This window comes from Gallinula chloropus, assembly GCF_964237585.1.
Source record: "Gallinula chloropus genome assembly, chromosome: 3".
NCBI lineage: Eukaryota > Metazoa > Chordata > Aves > Gruiformes > Rallidae > Gallinula > Gallinula chloropus.
The window spans coordinates 91606838-91626044 of record NC_140087.1 but is presented as its reverse complement, the minus strand read 5'-3'; the positions used below and the strand labels follow the sequence as shown (position 1 = coordinate 91626044).

The 19207-nt window shown below is 44.8% G+C and overlaps 1 protein-coding gene across 1 annotated transcript; it reads left to right on the top strand.

Annotated features, from left to right (window-relative positions):
- The first annotated feature begins 217 nt into the window (after positions 1–217).
- Positions 218–5982, top strand: SDHAF4 (succinate dehydrogenase complex assembly factor 4). Its single transcript, XM_084262381.1, has 3 exons — positions 218–278; positions 3096–3248; positions 5804–5982. The coding sequence occupies exons 1-3, from the start codon at positions 239–241 to the stop codon at positions 5911–5913; spliced, it is 303 nt and encodes a 100-aa protein (XP_084118507.1). The 5' UTR covers positions 218–238; the 3' UTR covers positions 5914–5982.
- The last annotated feature ends 13225 nt before the right edge of the window (positions 5983–19207 follow it).

Genomic DNA, 19207 nt, shown 5'->3' with positions numbered 1-19207 from the left:
ACGCTTAATTTCCTGTAACGTAGCCAGCGGCGCGGGGTAGCGAGGTGGTGCTTCCCGCCGGGAGGAACGGCGTTGAGCGCAGCCGCCCCCTGACCGGCACCGCGTTTCCCGCCGCTCCCTGCGGGCTGGCGCACTGGGGCGGGGAGGGGCGCCGAGTCCCACTCCTCCGTCGCCTTTGCGCATGCGCCGGGGGGCTGCTGGGCAGCTCCGCCCTCATGCGTCCCGGCTCGGCGTGGCCATGGCTCTGCGGCTGCTGTGCGGCGCGCCGAGGGCAGCGAGTAAGAGGAGGGCGGAGGGCGGGAAGGGGATGGGTTTGCGGCTGAGGGGCTTTCCTCAGCCTCTCCTCCCGTTTTTCACGCGGGGAAGTTAAGGAGCGAGGGAGAGAGGGGAGGTTATCGGCCGGGGCTGTCGGCGCTGGGGTTGTCGAAGGGTGCCTAAGATGGCGGCGGGTGTTGGGGGCCGTGCGCGACCCGCCGTGTGACCCCCTCTCCCGCCTCTTCAGCGCACGACAGCGGTCAGGGGTGGTGGGGTGACACAGCTTTTGCTCCCCCCCTCCCTCCTCCCCCCCCATTTCTCCACAGGCGGTTTTTTTGTTTTCTTTTTCCTCCTCCCCCTCGAGATGTAGATGTTCGCCCTGTAACACAAACCTGCTGCTATCAGGCCTAGTGCCAGAGGTTTCCTTTCCCTACCGTTCCTGTAGGCTTTCAGACAGTAGTAAATTATTAACCCACGGTTTAATATTTGTAGAAAATCCGGAGAGGATTTACTGTGGCCTTGGGGGTTACAGGTCTGTGCCCTATATAAGAAGAAGTTAAGGTGATTTGTTCGTGGAGAAACATAGGCTGCAGAACAAGTAAAGTAGCCTACATAACAGCGTCTGTCCCACATGGATGTGCAGCTTTGCCTGTTCTGTAGAGCTGCAGGTCAGGCCACTTCCTTCTCCATCAAAAGCTGACATTTCTGTGGTGCTATCCATACAGTATTCCTGAAACAAACACGTACAGGGTACATTTATAGAAAAGCTGGGACACTTAGATGTTTGTGGGCCGTCATGGGCTCTGGCCATTAGCTTCATGGCAAGATTTGGCCAGTTCTCCTATCTCCCGAGCCTCCTGATGAGTGCCCAGCATAAATGGTTCGTTACAGAAAGTCGTGGCCTGCAGGCCCCTTCAGAAGAGTGGATGTTGTGGAAGTTGGCTGCACCTCTGAAGACTTGGGCTTTTCAACTTATTTTCATATTCAGCTATATGATTAATAAATTTGATATGTTTGTAAAATGCATTTTACTGATAAAGTTAGGTTAGATAGAAGGAAAAAATTCTTCCCTGATAGGGTGGTGAGGGTCTGGCACAGGCTGCCTGGAGAAGCTTGTGGCAGCCCCCTCCCTGGCAGTGTTCAAGGCCAGGTTGGATGGGGCTTTGGGCAGCCTGGTCTTGTGGAGGGTGCCCCTCTGCCCATGGCACTGGGGTTGGAACTCGGTGATCTTTAAGGTCCCTTCTAACGCAAACCAGTCTGTGATTCCGTGATCTTTTTCAGAGGTACTTAATGTTGTGCTTCTGTCACCTCTGTGTCAAGTAGAATGTATTTTGGTCAACAACATCAAGTATTGCAAATAAGAAAATGGATTTTGCCTCTTCTCCACTGACTGAGATCATCAGTTTCCTATCAGTACCTTAATCAGACTTTTATTTCAACTTGGACTAGAACATCAGCTTTAGTTTAATTTTCTAGCTAGCTTCTCTTTCAGTTTACTGAAGAATGACAAGATTCTTGGAGGGATCAGAAAGATACAATGTATGCAGAGGATTAGATTCTTCATTGTTGATAGTCTTATTAAGTCGTGCTTAAAGCAAAAAAAAAAACATTCCTTTGGGGTACTGGCAACAGTTGGCAGGCATGAGTTCATGTAACTGTAGGGTTTAATGTTAAGCCTGTGGTATTTTAGGATGAATGAATATGCTGATTCAGGAATACCGGTGGTTTGTTGGTTGGTGGATACATACGTGAGTAAAATCCACACCGCTCAAGAAGGTTTCCTGAGGTGATCGATTTAGCAAGGTAGAATAATACTTCTTTCAAGTGCTTTGCACCCAGTCTGCTACAGAGAGGATTTCTGTTGGAATCTTCCTCCTTTGAGAAAAGTCAGAGTTGCTTTAGGCATGTGTCCAGAGCGAAAATATTTTTAGAGGGTAGATGATGCTCACAGTGGACATTTGGCTTTTTAACCAAACACAGAAATGTCAGTTATTCTGAGAGATCTTCATAAGTAATTTTTGACTTAATTATGAGTCGAATTATTTATGATCTATGATGTATGTGCACCTCCATTTTTTCTACCTGATGATTTACTTGCTTTTTATACTTGATACTTGTTACATGTGAAAGAACTTCAGGTATAGATGTAGGCTTTCTCCTACATTCATGTTGAAAAACATTAGTAGGACTTTAAAAGAAAGAAATGCATGCTTTTAAAGCATTTGCATGCAGTTATATAACTGAACTTAAACGTGCTCTGAGTTTGTCCTGCTTTTGACTACCAGCTGAATGATCTTACCATCATAAGGGAAGCCCAAGTATTCTCTACTGACATTCTGGAAAACCTGTTACTAAGGGAACAACGTTTTATTTTTTTTAAACTTTCCTTTGGGAAAGCAGAAGCCTTTTCTGACTCAAAAGCTATTGGAAAAGAGCCAAGTCCTGGAAATCAGCAGGCTTCTTGCAGGAGGTTAGGACTTCTCCAGGAAAACAGAATGTACTTGTCTGTGCTAGCGTAATTACTGTATGGAGTCTAAATTACAAGAGGATAACAGTAAAGATAGGTTTAAGGAGTTTAAAATACACTGTTTATGTGAACTGAGTTATACAACTAACACAGTTTTGTCTGCGTATGTTTCTAGGGCCAAAAATAAATTATCTGTGCTGATTTCTTAGATGTTTGTGAGTTGAATGTTAAACTAATACTTGGGAGTTTGTTTTCCTGTCCTTCACTCCCTAGTTTCTGAAGTGAGGGTTTTTCAGGGGTGTTCTGAACAGTCATAGAGCTACTCAGGATTAAACTCTCACATTTGTGCTACACGTGTCCGTTTGTTTGATAGAGTCATCGCTGCTTGGCAGCTCTCTGAGGAGCACCAGCTCTAAGACAGGAGGAAGATCTGAACCTGCTAAGCAGTCACTTAAGAAACCGAAGTTACCAGTAGGTCGATTTGATGAACCAGAGGAGTCCAGTATAGAGAGGGAACCCCTGGAAAGTAAGTCATGTTTTACAGAATTCAAAGCCACGGTGTAAAGGCAAGACCCTGAGGTGCAGTGCTGGTGTCAGTCTAAGAAGAGGGGTTGGCATCCAGCACTCTTCAGAATCACTCTGTGCTTAGTGATTGTGAAGGCTGGACATTGGGCAGGAGTTGGAACAAATCACACATGAGGAAAAGTGTCTTCAAAACAAGGGTGGTCAAACATTGTAACGTCACCCAGAGAACCTGTGATTCCTTCTCCTCTTTTGGGAATAACTCTGATTTGCCCGGATGTCCTGATCTAGTATCATATCAGGCTTGCTTTGAGCAGGGTTGGGGCCAGATGGTTGCCAAAGGTGCCTTTCACCATGATCCACACCGTGATTCTGTGAGATGCAGCTGGTATTGGTCTACTGTAGTACCAGCTGTAAATGGTGGCAGTAAACTTGTGAGGGCACCAACCACTTTTATTAACCCAAAAAGCCTGTTCCATTTCTTAGTCCACAAAAGCTTTCTGATTGACTCTCTCTTTCATGGTCGCCTGTCTCTTACTCTCACAGTCATGTTTTGAAAAGCATCAGCAGATACCGAGTTTCCTGAGCCACCCAGTGGGGTCCAGGGTCACCTAATGAGCTGTGGTTGTGTTGTGTTGCACTGCAGTGACCTCAGTGGGGCTGCATGTGGAGGACCTGGCAAGATTGAGGCACAGATCCCTTGCTGCTGAAGTCACTGGAAGCATATACATTTATTTATTTTTTATTGGGGAAAAAGACAGAATTTCTTTTTCCTTTTTAATTAGCTGCCTTCCTTAACTAAAAATTCTACTTGTGCTTTATTATATACACGACAGTGTGATGTTCTGCTGCTGCTTTCTGGTAGTGATAACCCATGTTTATCTATTTCAGGGCCTCTAGGATGAGCTTTTTTTAATATATCAATAGATCACTATAATATCCAGATGACAAAATGACTGAAAAATTACAGTATCATCACTGAAATGGCACCAAGCAATTTCAGATTGTGACTCACTTGAGAACTGTCTCAGAGTTGTAGTTACTGTGTAAACAGCTATTTAATTATTGTCCTTTTATTCCCAAGAAAAGAAATGCCATCACAGCTTCATTTAAAACAAAAGCTTAATTACTATCTTCTGCTTTTTGCTTAGGTATTCTATGTTTAGAGCAAGACTCAAAGTTTCTTTTGTCTTTAAATTTAGTTGTAGCTGTATGTTTTTTACAGGTAACACCAGCAGTAGTTTGTTAGGATGCTGAGTGCCTGCTGTGTCCTCTGTGGTGATCAGGAAAACATGTGAGAGTTTAAGCTGGCTATTAGGATTCCCAGTGCTGTGTAGCTGTCGTGGAGAAATCTGAGCTTCTGCATCACTGTCAGTACATCAGTAGTGCTTAGATATTGGGATGATACCTACAAAACACTACTAGGTGTTATTGGCGCTCCTTGTTCTGCCAGAGGTGCTCAAATACTGACATTTCCTGTCCTGGCCTGCGTGACTTTTTAAACAGGCATCCCAGGATGTCATTCTGTATTGCCTGTAGCTAACACGAGTCTCCCTCCATCACTGTCCTCCTTTTCTCAGCACTCCAGGATTGTTGTTGTTGTCCGTCCTCGTTTTCAGCCCTGGTTCTTACTCCTTGTCTTGCCCACCAAGGCTGAGTTAAGGATAGGACTGAGGGAGGCCCAAGCTAAGCATCTCTGTGGGTGGCTCCAGAGAATCAGTGTGGCAAGGGGATGTGTGGGGTACAGTGAGCTTCCTGAGTTACTATTCCTAAGGGAGGGCCCTGAGTAAGGGAGCACTGAGTAGTGTGAGGATGTTGACTCTTGAGTGAGGTGCAGAAATCTCCATGGTGTTTCAAGTAGGTGGAATAAGCTAGTAGAGTGCTGGGAATAGCAGAAGCATTGCTAATGTGTAAGCATAGCACATCGCTTACCAGAGAGATTTGAAAGTCCCCTTAGAGAGTCCCACTTAGGAAGAGTCTCCCACTCCTGAAAGGTCACCACAATGACTCAATGAGCTTGGGTTAAGTTTTAGAAGGTAAAAAGTCCAATTTAGTTACATAGCATTTTGTGACACCAACATGCTTTTTCTTGAGAAACACACCAGAATCCATGAAAAAATGGTGGTTTAAATACAAGAAAGTTTACAAAGTCTTAAATTCTAAAATTAAGGCCAAAATTGAAACCTGAGTGCTTAAGAGACCTAAACAAACACAGGAAGTGTGGTTTAGATGCAGTGTGCATGTGTACAGCATGCCTCAGTGACGCAGGTTCTCACTACGAGTTCATGAGAAACTGGTGCTTTAGTGCCTTTGGATACCGAGTTGCTTTTTCCTGTGCATAACTGAATAGGATAATGTATTCCTGACTGCAGTCACCAGACTCTCTGAAACTACTGTAGTATGACTCTGGGAGATGTTTAACTCAAGGTTGCCTTTAAAAACAAAGGAGAATTTATTTTGTATTTGAAAGTGAAACTGTAAGAGGCAAACCACTAATGGTGACATCTTTGTATTTGTCAACAGTACAGGCATTTTAATGAACTTTCCCTGTCATTTTAGAATTCCCTGATGGTATCAATCCTGCTACAAAAGAGAGGGGTGGACCTAGAGGCCCTGAACCTACACGTTTTGGAGATTGGGAGAGAAAAGGACGTTGTATAGATTTTTAATGTATGTATGGAATTGTATTGCTAATAAAATATTGATAGTTACTGAAAAATGTACAGAAAAAAACTGGATTTGTTATGATGCTTGTTGTTTCTGTTGTGCTTGTGATGGATTTTCTGAGAGATAATATGTAAATAAACATGTTGCAGCTCAATTTTTGGAGCCATTATTTGCTCAGTGTACACCTGATCTTTAATGCTGTTGACGCTGTGCAAGTACAGATGCAGGTACAGTGGTGTGAGATCGGCAGTCGGGATCTTGCTGAGATGTACAAGGGCTCGGCTTTCGGTGAGGATTTGTACAGTTACACAGTGTCTTAAAAGTGCTGAAAGAGCTTTGTGGTTCGTGAGGCTGGATACCCTTCATCAGATGTACAGCCACCTCCGAGGAGATCCGTACTGCATGGCAGCAGCCTGCCTTAATGAAGAACTGGGTTGGAGCTTCTTCCCTCACTGCAGAGGGGACAGAACTTCTGTTGTAGCCCATCTCGGGCTGACGGCTGTAGGTGGTGTGACGGAAATGGAGGCTAAATTCTGAGCGGGACAGCAGGTAGCGTAGGGGTGCTCGATGTGCAGCTTTAGAATACTGCTCTCTGTAATGCAGCTTACTGCGTGCTGTTTGCATTATCCTGATAAATGGAGATGCCTCATCAAACACTGGCTGAATGCTGCTTGGGGAGAATTGGCTTTACTTCCCGGTACCCTATGGCAAAGGGGGCTAATTGCATTTGGTGGTATAATATGGCAGGATGTAAAGCTGAGTTACCTGGCATCACACTGAGCATCTTTCAGTCAGACCGAGTCTGGTTTTTCATTCAGGAATTTGCCTACTTGTAAATACTGTAGTGGAGTGCAAACCTCACACTTGAGTGGGTACTTATTAACAAGAATTAGCTGTCATTAGTAAAACGTGTGAACATGTGGTCTATTTATTTCTGTGCTAGTTCTTTTTGATAGCCTAAACAAAGGGATCTCCTCTAGTCTTTGACTGGAAATGCTTTTTTCACTCCTTTGTGTTTCCTTCCTGTTGTCTTGCTGGTTTTTCAACCCGTTCTACCTACACACTCCAGCTTACACATTCACAATTCCAATTCTGCTTTTCCCACAGCACCACCGTGGGCATTAAAAACCGAATAAAAGATTTCTGGAGAGCCCAGGACAGTTCTCCATGTCAGGGCCTACATTTCTTTTTCCTGTACGGGTATCTCTGCCTTTTGCTATGCCAAAGCAAGGCCTACCTCTGTGAAAGTAGGCTTGACTTCACCATTCCTTCTGGTTTGCGTTACTCTGGCTGTGTGTGGGAATCACTTTGCCCAGCTTTGCCTCTTACATGATTTTATTAGAGCATTAAAAGGTGTTAGTCCTATCACACATCTCCTACCTCCCTAAACCTGACTCGCAGCCCCTGGGGAAGCTGCTGGCTGAGAGCTGCCAGTTTGCATGCCTGGTGTGTTTTATTGCTGTGCTGTGACCAAGCCTTGCAGAAGTGCCAAGTCTGTTCAGTTAGGTTCGTCCACTAAATACCTCGCTGAAGAGCAAAATGAGATTTACTAAAGCCTGTTCTTCATAGAAGGTGTTAAATAGTGGGTAATGGATTTATACCCAGTTCCTTGTGGTTGCCTTTCAGCAGCATCACAGATTTTCCCAAAATCTTCTGAAATTTCCAGTTGCCTGTGCCGGGTCAGCTATCTTTAATATATGCTGGTTATTAAAAACTTGTTCTAGTAATGCTTTGCCGCTTCACTTGCTAGTGGGTTGGAAAATACTTCATCATGCCATACAGCACCTTTTCAACCAGGAAGCAGAAATTCTAACTGTAAGCTTCTGCCTTTTCTGCATTGTTATTAATAGGCTTAACTTCTTAGCAAATAGGCAGTAAGGCTACCACAGTTATTGTAATTCTAAGTCTTACTCTCCTTATCCATGGACTGTTGCACAAGTTCATTATCTTCCCTTTACCAGGTTTTCCCCTTCCCACACACACTTCACCAATGTTTACCTGTTTCCACTCCCTGGCTCTCCCAGCTGCAGAAGTGTGCCTGTTCGCGTTAGCTTGTGAGAAGCGGGGCTTGCCTTCCTGTGGCTTTCTTTCTGTTTCAGTTATCTTCAGTCTCCCCTGCTCTGTGATTAAGGGCTGACCCCAGTGTCTGTTTTCATGCTGGTGGTGACTGTTGGAGCCACAGACAGTCTGTCCTGCCAGAGCCCAGGCAGGCCCTAGGCACTCCCTGCCCACAGCCTGGATTTGGAATCCCCTTCTGAGAGTGCTGTTGTGTACCAACGAGTGCTTCACAAGGGCAGGACTTTGCTTGCTTTCAGAAAATAAAAAAGCTCTTGCTAAGTGATGTGAATAGCTGTCAAGGGGTAGGCACTAAGGGGTAGAGGATATTGCTTCAGCCTTGGGGACTTGGAGGCCCTCTGCCACCTCCCAGTGCCAGTAGCCACCAAGTATTTGATTAATTTGGTGAGGGCGTACGTCAGCAAGAGATAAGAACCTGAATGTTAGGGCGAAGTAGCATGTGGCGGCCAGAGCGCAAATGCCAGGGGCCCTCTCTGAGGTCTGGCAGTCTGGCATTCACCAGAAAGAGGAGTCCTTGGCGCCGGTAGTAAGTCCTAAATAATGCCCTGTGGTGCTGCACAATCACTTGCGCTGTCTGTCAGAACCCCTCACGGTGTGAATGCCACAACCAATACAGCGATATTGTAGAGCATCAACAATCATTTCTGGCTTGTTTTCTTGCAGTGTCTGTAGTTAGGGCGAAGCACTTCAGCACTTTCAGTGCCATCTTCCTGCTTTTCCAGATGATTAATACCAGCAGTTCGCTGGGATACAGTGTGAGGGTAAAGCTATGGCTTGTGGCATTACCCATTAGATTAGCCAGAAGTATTTTTTATTGTAAACACTGATTGACTCTCTTTCTGTAGCTCTGTGGTTTGTGTTGTATCTGTTTTCTCCCAAATTTCTAGGAGACAAAGGAAAATTGTTCGGCCTGCGTAAGCAAATTCTTCAAGTATGGAGGATGTTTGCTGCTCCGGTTTGTTCTCTCTACTGAAAAGCTGCATGACACATTTCTGCAGTAGGTTTTCTCTTTTAGAATTAAGCTCGTCTGTGCTCATTTGTATAGGTATGTTTGGCACTTTATTAAAATGAGGAAGCCTTTATAGTTTAAAGGAATTACTCTAGAATTACTTTGTTGCACTCTGCAGTTAAAGAATATGCTGGCTATATGTTGCCTTGTTTGGGAAGTAGATATTCCAGTGCTGACACTACCCGGTTTAAAATGCAAGGCTTATTTTATAGTTGAATCAGTGTAAAGTTACCCTTTATGGTGGCAGATGTTTGTTGAGGACCACAGGATGTTGTTATAAAACTTTACTACTTTTTCACTTGACTGCAATAAATGATGACAAATTCCAGTGGTCTGTAGTGACAGATATGTTACATGCCTTTTTATGACACTTATTTTGGTACTGTTATTTAAAAGGGAACTGTCAGGAAAATAGCAAAGCTGTGTGTTTGTTTATAAGAGAAGAAGATTTGGAAGTTCTGTGTTTTTTCTAGTCCTTTGTCAGTCACTAACATAGCATCAAGCATATCAAAGCAGAAGGAAATGATTTGAGGCATGTTTCTGTGTGCTGATGGTGATTAAAAACATAACAGTGTTTGGCTGCTTTCCTGCTTTCGTAACATGGGCTATGAAAATCCCATTGCTTCGCGGGTGGGAGGCGCTGCGTGCCTTGGTAGGGGTGGCTAGTCATATGTCATCTTCCCAAGGACTTCTGTTGCAGAGAGGGTGACACAGCAGAAACCGAATCAGAACTATAAAATGAGGTTTTGGCAAATCCTGAGAAAGGAGCTGCAATGAAAATGAGTGCTGTGAAGAGCAGGACTAACGCAGCCCTCTGTCTGGTGGATGACTTGTACCCCTTCTGCATCAGTGTCTTTCTCCATGTTCCTTTGTTGACTGAAATTATCTCCACCAGCAAGAGATGGGGCATCTTTATGCCCATCTCTGCTCTCCTGGGGGCATATTTGGAGCTCTGTCACAGCGGCTGATTTTCAGAGTTTGCAAGTACATCATTTCCTTGGAAACTCTTCTCATCTCAACACCTTTTCAGAGCTGGTTGAACTTACTGCCTTCTAAAGCCACGGGGCCATGCAAATAGTGGCTTCCCATCCTTTGGAAACCCAGCTGACGAATAACTATGACCATATATATTGTGTTTAGAACTATTCAGCATCTCTGGTCTACTGTGAGAATGGATTTTTTTTCCTCCTCAAAGAACATCACAAGGGCCAATTAACGCTTACAGCAGTAAGACTCTGACATGTGTTTTCCAGGCATTAAGTCTCCCCGTCAGCTATAGGTGTAGGCATGTTACAAAATAACCCCGCATATTTTGATGTTGCCATTTTTAGCATGAGAATATTCAAAGAAGCTCTTTAAGGCTGTTACTTAACAAATTAATTTACGATAAAGCTGACATGCCTGGCCATCAAAACACGGTTTTAATTTTCAAATGTCAGTCTCTGACAAAATTATGTGAGCTACGAGATGAACTGGTGGTTGGGTTAGTTCTAGAAGCCAGATACTGCACTATTACTTCCCAATCAGCTGCTCTAAAATCAAGTGACTTTACCTTGCCATCTGTGCTTGCTCCCTAAGAGTTGCAGTGGAGGGAGGCGCCTCTGAAAGTAATCCCTCTTAGTACCTATGGGGAGATGAATTCTTCGTTACAGATGGTGAATGGGAGGAAGTTTTAAGTGTGTCCTCTCCATTAACTTCAAAGGCTGCCTAAATAGCTGTCGCAAGTGAGATACCATCAGGCAGGTGTCAGCGTTGTGGTGGTGACGGCAGAGAAGGCAGGGAGTCTGAGCATGATGTGTGAGCTGCTTGCTTCTAGTGAGGCAGCAGGACCTGCAGAGCTTTTGCTGCCCAGACTTTGCTGTCAGGGAAGGAGATGTTCAGGGCCAGCTCCTGGGCACCTCGTAAATGGGACTTTGCTTCCCTTAAAATGAGGGCACGAAGCCAGGACTTTAAATTCCTTCTGCCTGTCCACCTACCAAACAAATGCCTAGAGTGTCATCTAGCTTGGAGGGTAACCCTGGGTAGTCATACCCGGGTGACAGCGGGTCTCTCAGACCCAGGCATTTGTGGGGTGTTGTTCCCTATCAAGGAAAGGGTGAAGTGCATCAAACTAACCCCTAAGCTGTCTGTGTCTGGGGTGCTGCTGAGAGGCAGCCAATGTCAAGACAGAACAAAATAAAAAAATAAACCATTTGCTCAGCAAACCCTTGGTCCGTGTGACTCCCTCATGCGAGGTTAAAGGACAAAGGATGGTGTGTTTCCATTTGAAAGCTGGGAAAAATTTCCCCATCTCCTAGAAGATCCACAAACAAATGTTGCTTAGCTCAGGACCCGTCCTGCTTTCAATTTGTTTTTCTCCCCCAGGGCTTTTATATATGTGGGATCTCTAGACAGATTTTTTTCCAGATGCTTTTCTTGAGATAAGACTGTGCTGTGACAGGTAACTGTTTGGTCTGGCAGGCAGATTTCTTCATCCTCCTTGTCTATGGTGATGACATCTTTTCTGCCTAGCAATGACAGCTATAGCTCTTCTGTTATTAAACTGCACAGTACTTTATCCTGCTTTTAATTTTTGCCATCCTTAAAGCCATTTTTGATAGGTACCCTTAGGGCCTTTAGAATAGTAACAGATCCTTGACAAAATTAATCACAAACTGTAGATGTTTCTTCCCTCCTTTCTCTGAAGGAAATCTTCTGATGGTTTGTATTTTTTTTGTGAAGGTCTTGTTGACATTCAAATAGAAAAGATAAGCCCATGGACTGGAACTCCTCCAGTTGCACCTCTCAGATTCAGGTTTGTTGTTATATTAAAGTGTAGCTAGAGTGGGAAGCCAAGGATGCAAAAAGGGAGAAAGAGACCAGTAGCACCCATCCTATTTTAAGGTCTCTTTTCAGTGGGCAATGTTGAAGGAGCCTGACCTGTTACTGTCACGTTACCAAACTTCTTTCAGAGTGTGTGGCTGTGGTACAGTCTGTCCAGCACAGATTGGGGGGTGTGCTGGGGCAGGCCCAGAACAAGTCACTGAGGTGATTTTTATAGCCCGATGGCTTAGTTTGCACAGAGAACCCCAGCACTAAGGTACCACAGGTCTGACTGGCAGGCACATCATTGGCTCACCTGCAAATGACTGTGGGCAAAAGCATCTCTTAAATGGCACAGAGTTTTGAGTACATGGGCTTTCCAAAATGCAGTGACATCATCAGTGATGCACACGCCTGCTATCTGTAATGTCAGCACAGATACTGGACCTGACCATCTCATTTAAGCATTGAGGCAGTTGCTTGTAACAGCAAGAGGTTGATCTCAGAGCCAGGCAGTTACCTTCTGGTCCCGTATGTCACCTCCTTTCTGAAGGTAAGGGGAGATTCATTCCTCCTTCAGAACAGAGATCTCAGAGAGGCGTCTGTACCAGCCTCTGTCTGGGGAGACGTGCTGTGTCCTCTCATCACCTCACTCAGGAAGACCTCTGATGGGAGAGCACCTGGCAGGGAGAGGCTGAATTACACACTGAATAGGTGTGGGAGGGCAGACAAATGTGCATTTGGGCAGCTGACGACCAGATGGTCCTTCCTGTAAAACCATTTGTAGTAAAGCGTGGATAATACCGGCGGTGTGAGAGAGACCTGCTGTGCTCCACACATGCCACGCTCGGAGAGACAATGGAATACTCTAGGCAGGATTTATGCCGCATTTATGGTGTTCTGCAAGAAGCCAGAAAGCACAACAGTACAGGGATGCAAGGGGAGAGAAAGTATGCCATCTCAGCAATGTGAGATACCCCCATGTGTGTATTACTAACCAGTTGTGTGTATTCAAAGAATAACAGACTGGTTTGGGTTGGAAGGCATCTCAAAGCCCATCTAGTTCCAAGCCCCTGCTATGGGCAGGGACACCCTCCACTATACCAGGCTGCCCAAGGCCCCATCCAACCTGGCCTTGAACACTGCCAGGGAGGGGTCAGCCACAGCTTCTCTGGACAGCCTGTGCCAGTGCCTCACTGCCCTCACAGATAGGAATTTTTTTCCCGATATCTAATCTAAACCTACCACATTGCACCACTCACATTTTAAAATGCCCCATTTTATCTGTGTGCTGGCACACAGACCCATATACTTGGGGGCTGAGAGGAAAGATAATTTTTTTGTTGTTGCCACACATGGCCACTTAGTTGTGCTGGGGCAGAGAGGCACGTGAGCAAGGTGAGGTGGATGTCTGGAAGGGGCCACAACTGCTCACTGTGGAGTGTTGCAGGGGCACCTCTGCTGCCTGCCCTGGTGTCGTGGTTGTCCAGGACTCCAGGTTGCGCAGTGCAGAGGTCCACACGTGCTTGCAGCAGCGTGCGAGCTGGCCTTTGCCAGCAGCCACTGCTGCAGTGGGGGCCGGAGGGGAGGCAGGAGGCAGCTTCCCCATGCAAACTGGCACTGGCCCTGGCTTAAACTGCTGCAGAGGCTGCATTCTGAATCCCAGCAAACAGCTGTTTCTGGAATCTTTCTGTCTGTTCCTGGATGACAAAGTCACTGTGAAGTCCGACCTTTCCTCCTAGCCTTTCCCCTGTTGCAGCAAGTCCTGCAGTTGAGAATCAGCTGTCCATCAGCGTGTCCTTCAGCAGGTCCCTCCTTCAGCCTAAAATGTTTCAAGCCCCTGAACTGGCAGCATGTAGAGGTGAGCGCTTGTCCCTCACTAAACATGGTCCTGACCTACAGTGCTGTGTGCCTTTCAAGTCTGGTCATCAGAAAGAAAATGGAAAACTTGCTTATTTCTTGCATACCATAATAAAAGTTTCCATACTTATCTCCTTTTTTGTGCTTTTCTATCTGTGCTTTGACATGATCCCAGGATTCTCCCTCTAACAGAAGTGTGTGTGATTTTTCTTTCGGTTTATGGGAACAAAAAAATGTGATGGCCTTTCATGTTGTGTTGAAACGGGACTGGCAGCAGAGCAGCATTGGTGATGGTGCTGGCATCATTTCAGACCACAGCAGCACTGGAAAACACAACATTGGTTTGTTAACCCTTAGCTGAGGAAAGAACAGTTGCTCCTGGTCTTTGGAAGAAAATTAATGCCTGGAGCTTGCTTCATCACCTGAGGATTGCTGGGAGAGAAAGGTAAGGTATAGAAGGAGATTATGAGTGGGGATGGGGGAATTTGTCATGAAACCCTTCTTGTGTTTTGGGCTGCCTGGTCTGTAGGAAATTCTTGTACAACCTAATTTGGGAATGGTGGCCCAAACTGCACTCCATACTCCCCAGAACCCTTTCCAGCTGCTGTACTTCAGCAGCCAGACACATACTCGTGCAACTTCAGAAGCGGTTTGGGTGATGCACTGTTCCTGGACACACAACCACCTTTTCCTAAGCCTGAGGTGTTGGCAATTCTTTTTTTCTTTTTTTTTTTAAGCTAGCCTGCTCCCAGGGAAGTTGCCTTACCAGAGCCAGTTTTAGCATGAATATGCTGCTCTGCCAGACTGAAGGATGAGGCCTGGTTTCCATGAGGGCTCAGTGTACCGGAACCTGGCCGCTGATGCCTTGGTACTTTGTTGATACCGGTTGGCACATGGGGATTATTTTTACTTGGTACAAGAGCTGCAGAACGCACAAGTCATGGTGCTTTCCAACCATCTCATGTAGATGCAGGGTGGCTGCTAAGCCCAGGTTGTCTTCTGACCTACCCAAGTGCTCTTGGCCACCGCAGGGGTAGCAGTCTGGCCTCCTAGCATTTCTGCAGAGTACTAGACACATGGGTCTCCTCTCTGGTGGTCTTTGGAAAGACAGAATGTGGATGTTGTTCCTCTCCATGGAATGAAATTACTTCAATAACAGCCTCCCACACAGAGCTGAAACCAAAAAGTGTAACCGTTTCTGAACATGAGTATCTACATACATTTGCATATCCTCACATACACACATACATGTACACCTAGTACAGAAATGTCAGATTTCATCCCTGTGTGGGAGGCTGGAACATTATGAAAACATTTCACAGTGCAATAAGGCTTGACTGATCAATAACAATTACAATAAAATACTTTATGTAGCTAAACTAAGGCCAATAGTGTTTCTTGGGGAGTTGGGTTAGTGTATAAATGTGTCATTTGGAAAACTGAGCGAGCTACAGGCAGATGAAGACTGGCATAAAAGGGCAAATGCTAATGTCCTGTCACTGCTACTGAGAACTGTTTAGTGCATTCTTTGTGGTCACAAAAGAGGAATCCTGACAGGACACACAGCACTGCAAAAGAACTGACAGTATCTGCTAGAACTACACCCAAAATCCCCTCCTAACAGGCACCTCTGTGTTAGTCTTCCATCATCCCTTCCCTTACCACGGTCTTGCAGTTTGGCTTTAAGCATATGTAGACTTTTTCAGTACAGCTCTGTTTCAGGCCCTGTGTTTCTCAAGCTGGCCTATGCCTTGTACACCAAATGAATTGGCAAGAGAGGAAACTAATATAGAGAGGCATATGTTAGCTTTAGAAAAAATTCAAGGAGCATTTGATCAACTTCTCCTTTGGATTTGTTTTTTACAGTTGGTTTTGTAATGCTCTGATTAGTCAAGAGGAGTTGTAATGTTTCCAAAGTGGAAGAAGATAGACAGAGTTTACCTCTCTGAAGAAGTGTAGCGGTAGTAATACTCTCGGACACCAATCTGAGATATGTTTAAAGGCAAAGAAAGTGGATACTGTGTGCAGCCTGAGGAAGCATCAGAGCAAAGACTAAGAAGTGATGAGGTCTCATTCTGCTCTCCAGGCTGTTGACACTGTTTCTGTGGGTTATTACATTAATATGTGTCTGTCCTCTCTCAAAGAAGAAAGAGCTGTCAGCAGAATTTGGAGAAATTATTCATCTAAACCCTTGCAGACAGATGAAGGGATTATTTTCTTTGCACATACAAGCCAATGCAAGCTGAAATCCATGGAGAGAAGCAATGATGAACACAAACACTCTGGCCAGGATGTGGAACATCAACAACAGTTTGCACAACCTGAGACACCGCAACAAATTCTGAGGTAAGGCTGTTCAGCCAGGTGAAGGTCAGCCCCTCTGTGAAGGGAAGAGTCCATTTCTCAGGTTCCTTACTGCTCCACATCCATATCTTCTTAATTTCAATTTACTATCAAGTTCATAGCTTTTCTAATAGCAGCCAGTAGTTTTTTCATAGTGTTTATGCTGAAGGTACAGTTTAAACAAATTGCATCTTGTCCTGGTTTTGGTCAGGATGGAGTTAACTTCTTTTGTAGCAGCGGATGGGATGCTGTGTTTGAGAGTTAAAATGGGAGTAGTGCTGATAACACCCTGATGTTTCTAGTTGCTGTCAGACAGTCAAGGACTTTCTCAGCTCTTCATGAGAAAGGAGGGGCGAAGCCAGGACAGGTGACCCAACTGACCAAAGAGAGTATTCCACACCAATTACGTCCTGCCCAGGATATCGGGGGCTGACGGGAGGAAGGCCGAGGGCGGCTCCAGGACGCGCGGTTCTTGGGGGACGGTTGGGTTCCGGGACGGCTCTGGGTGGCACGGCCTGAGTTGTGGGTTTGGTGAGAAACTGCATTGTGTATCAACAGCTTCATATATTTTTGCTCTAAAGTCCTGTTAGCATTGGTATATTGTATCTTTCTGTTATCTTAGTAAACTATCCTTATCCCAACCCACGGGCCTCTTAGTTTCTTGGTTTTGGGGTTATTTGCCCCTTCCTTTTCCCTTCCCTTGCCTCTCACCCCCCCTTCCCTCTTCCCCTGCTCTTTTCCTTTAAGGAGCAGGCAGCTGCGTGGATCTTGGCTCTCAGCCGGGATAAAACCACGACACATCTATGGATGTTATTTATCTTTGATAATTTAAAGGAAAAGAATAGGGGTCCTCACAGAAATAATTCACTAACACCAAAGCTTCAGATTCTACCAACCATGTACATTTCATCTGATGTATTTTTAACGTTTTCCTTCACCCACATTTTTATTAATACGAGGAAAAAGATTTAAAAAAAAATTTTCCTCTACTTTTAGTTTACTAAGAAGGGTTTTTTCCACAGCAGAAAATGAGACCTTTTGGTTTTGACCACAGATGAAAGATGGTACCTATAAGGCTAAACCAGAAGGCTGTATCACTGTACCTCCACATATATTAGCCCCACAGCTAAAGCACGAGGAACACCCAGTACATGTGTTCTCAAGCCCAACTGGTGCCCACCAACTGGGCATCTCTCAGCTGGACACCAGTTTGGCAGATGCTGCAATCTTCTCTGAGTTTTCTGAGGGGCAAGAACTTCTCCAAGTCCATGAAATATTGCTGGCTGAAATTTGCTTTACCTCCAGCTCGGGCTCCTGCAGCCTCCTCCCAGCCACTTGCCTCGGAGCACTGGGGACTCCAAAGCCTCTTGCCATAGATCCCCTGCCTGAGCTGGCCAAACTGTCCGCGCATCGTCGGGCAGCAGTGGCATTTTTCTATCCACTGCTTCTTATACCAGTGCGTCTTGTAGCATTTCTCACTGACAAAGCGATCTGGAAATATGCATCAGGCTGTTTTCTAATGCCCCCCGACTGGTTTGTGAATGAGGGACATTAAAAGTACTAGTCTTCAGCTTGAGAGACACAGGATCTAAGACAAGTATCTAAGTATTTTAGTCTCAGCCAGAAATGGGATCAGAAGTGGAAAAACCTGCTTACCTTCCAATTCTGCACCCCTGATGAGCAATCCTGGGAGCTGAGTCACGTTGTGTAAGACAGCTTGATGCTGCAAAGGGTCAAGTGCAGGAAGCAAGCGTTTCCTTAAACTTCAAAATCCATGCCGACTCCTAAAATAAATACAAAGCAGGTAGGTACTTCAGAAAGAACAAATGAGCACAAGCCAAATGCATTCACCTTAATCCAGGCTCCAGGGATGCACAACTTGATGATAAAATGTTCTTTACCAGCACTTCACCCTTATAAATCTGATGTTACTTTAAATGAAGCCCAGTACATTCTCTTCATCTTATACATGGGGAATCTAAGTCCTTGAAGGTGGAATGACTTGGCTAAAAAACAGACTTGGGTCTGCCTGTGTTGGATTAGACCCATTTCATCCTGACAAAAATGTTATCAGTGACTACAACCACCAATGACATCACAGGGAAGTACAAGAAACCCCACATTACATGTGTTGACAAAGCTGCCGGTTGACAATACTGTGTGGTGCAGAAGTGAGGTTGGTACAATTGTTAAGTTAAATCTTTAGTCCAAAAAAAATAAGCCACAGGAAATTATTTTTTCTTTCCTTTTATATGATACAAGGAGGTTATGGAAATGCATGATACAAAAAAAGAAAAAGATTAAAAAGCTCAGAGCTGTAGTTTCAAATTACACCATCAACGTCATGCAAACCGCCCTGAAATTAGAGCCACTTAAAGGGCTTAGTTAATCTGTCATGTCTCTCAACGCTGCAACTCAAAGGACATGAAACCTTGTCTGTAACCATTGAAATGCAAAGGAAGAAAGTCACAGAGAATATGAGGAACTTGTATAACACTGACATGGAAAAATTTCAACACTGGTGTGACACCCAGGAAATTTGGTCCTTGGCTGTCTGAGGCTCAGCCACTCAGATTCAGCTGGAACCCAAGGAAGCTGTGATTTGTTTGCAGTGTTTTGACTTACAGGGGACTTCAGGCAGCAACAAACCCACTGCTGATCTTGAGAGATATCACAGAAAACAGCCCCAAACTAGAAATGAAACTGTTTATTAACATCCAAGTCTAATCAAACCAAAAAGCACCCTCTCCCATGGAAATAGGAAGACACCTGTCCAACAAAACCTTTACACCAGGTGCAATTTTAATCCATTTTTATCTCGCATTTTGCCACTGGTTAAAAGTCCTACGTCTCCCCTGAGTGAGTTGCAAGGGTCCAGCAGTACATCTTAGCACTCTAATTAGGATTTCAACTGAATAGTGTGTCCAAAGGATGACATTTTACACAGTTCCATGATTATCAGAATTTAAGAACTGTTGTAGTTAGGTAAGACCCAAGTTTTCTTATAACTCTAAACTTAAATTAATTGACAACACTTAAAAGTACGTGACCATTGTCCTTATTGTTGTTAATATATATACTTGTTAGGAGCCTTCTGCTAAAGCTGACCACTTGTACTTCATAATAAAGAGAGTATCAAAAGTCTCACCTGGCATTGCAGAGATGTCATGGAGATGATGGGTGGATGTTAAAGACAACCTGCATAT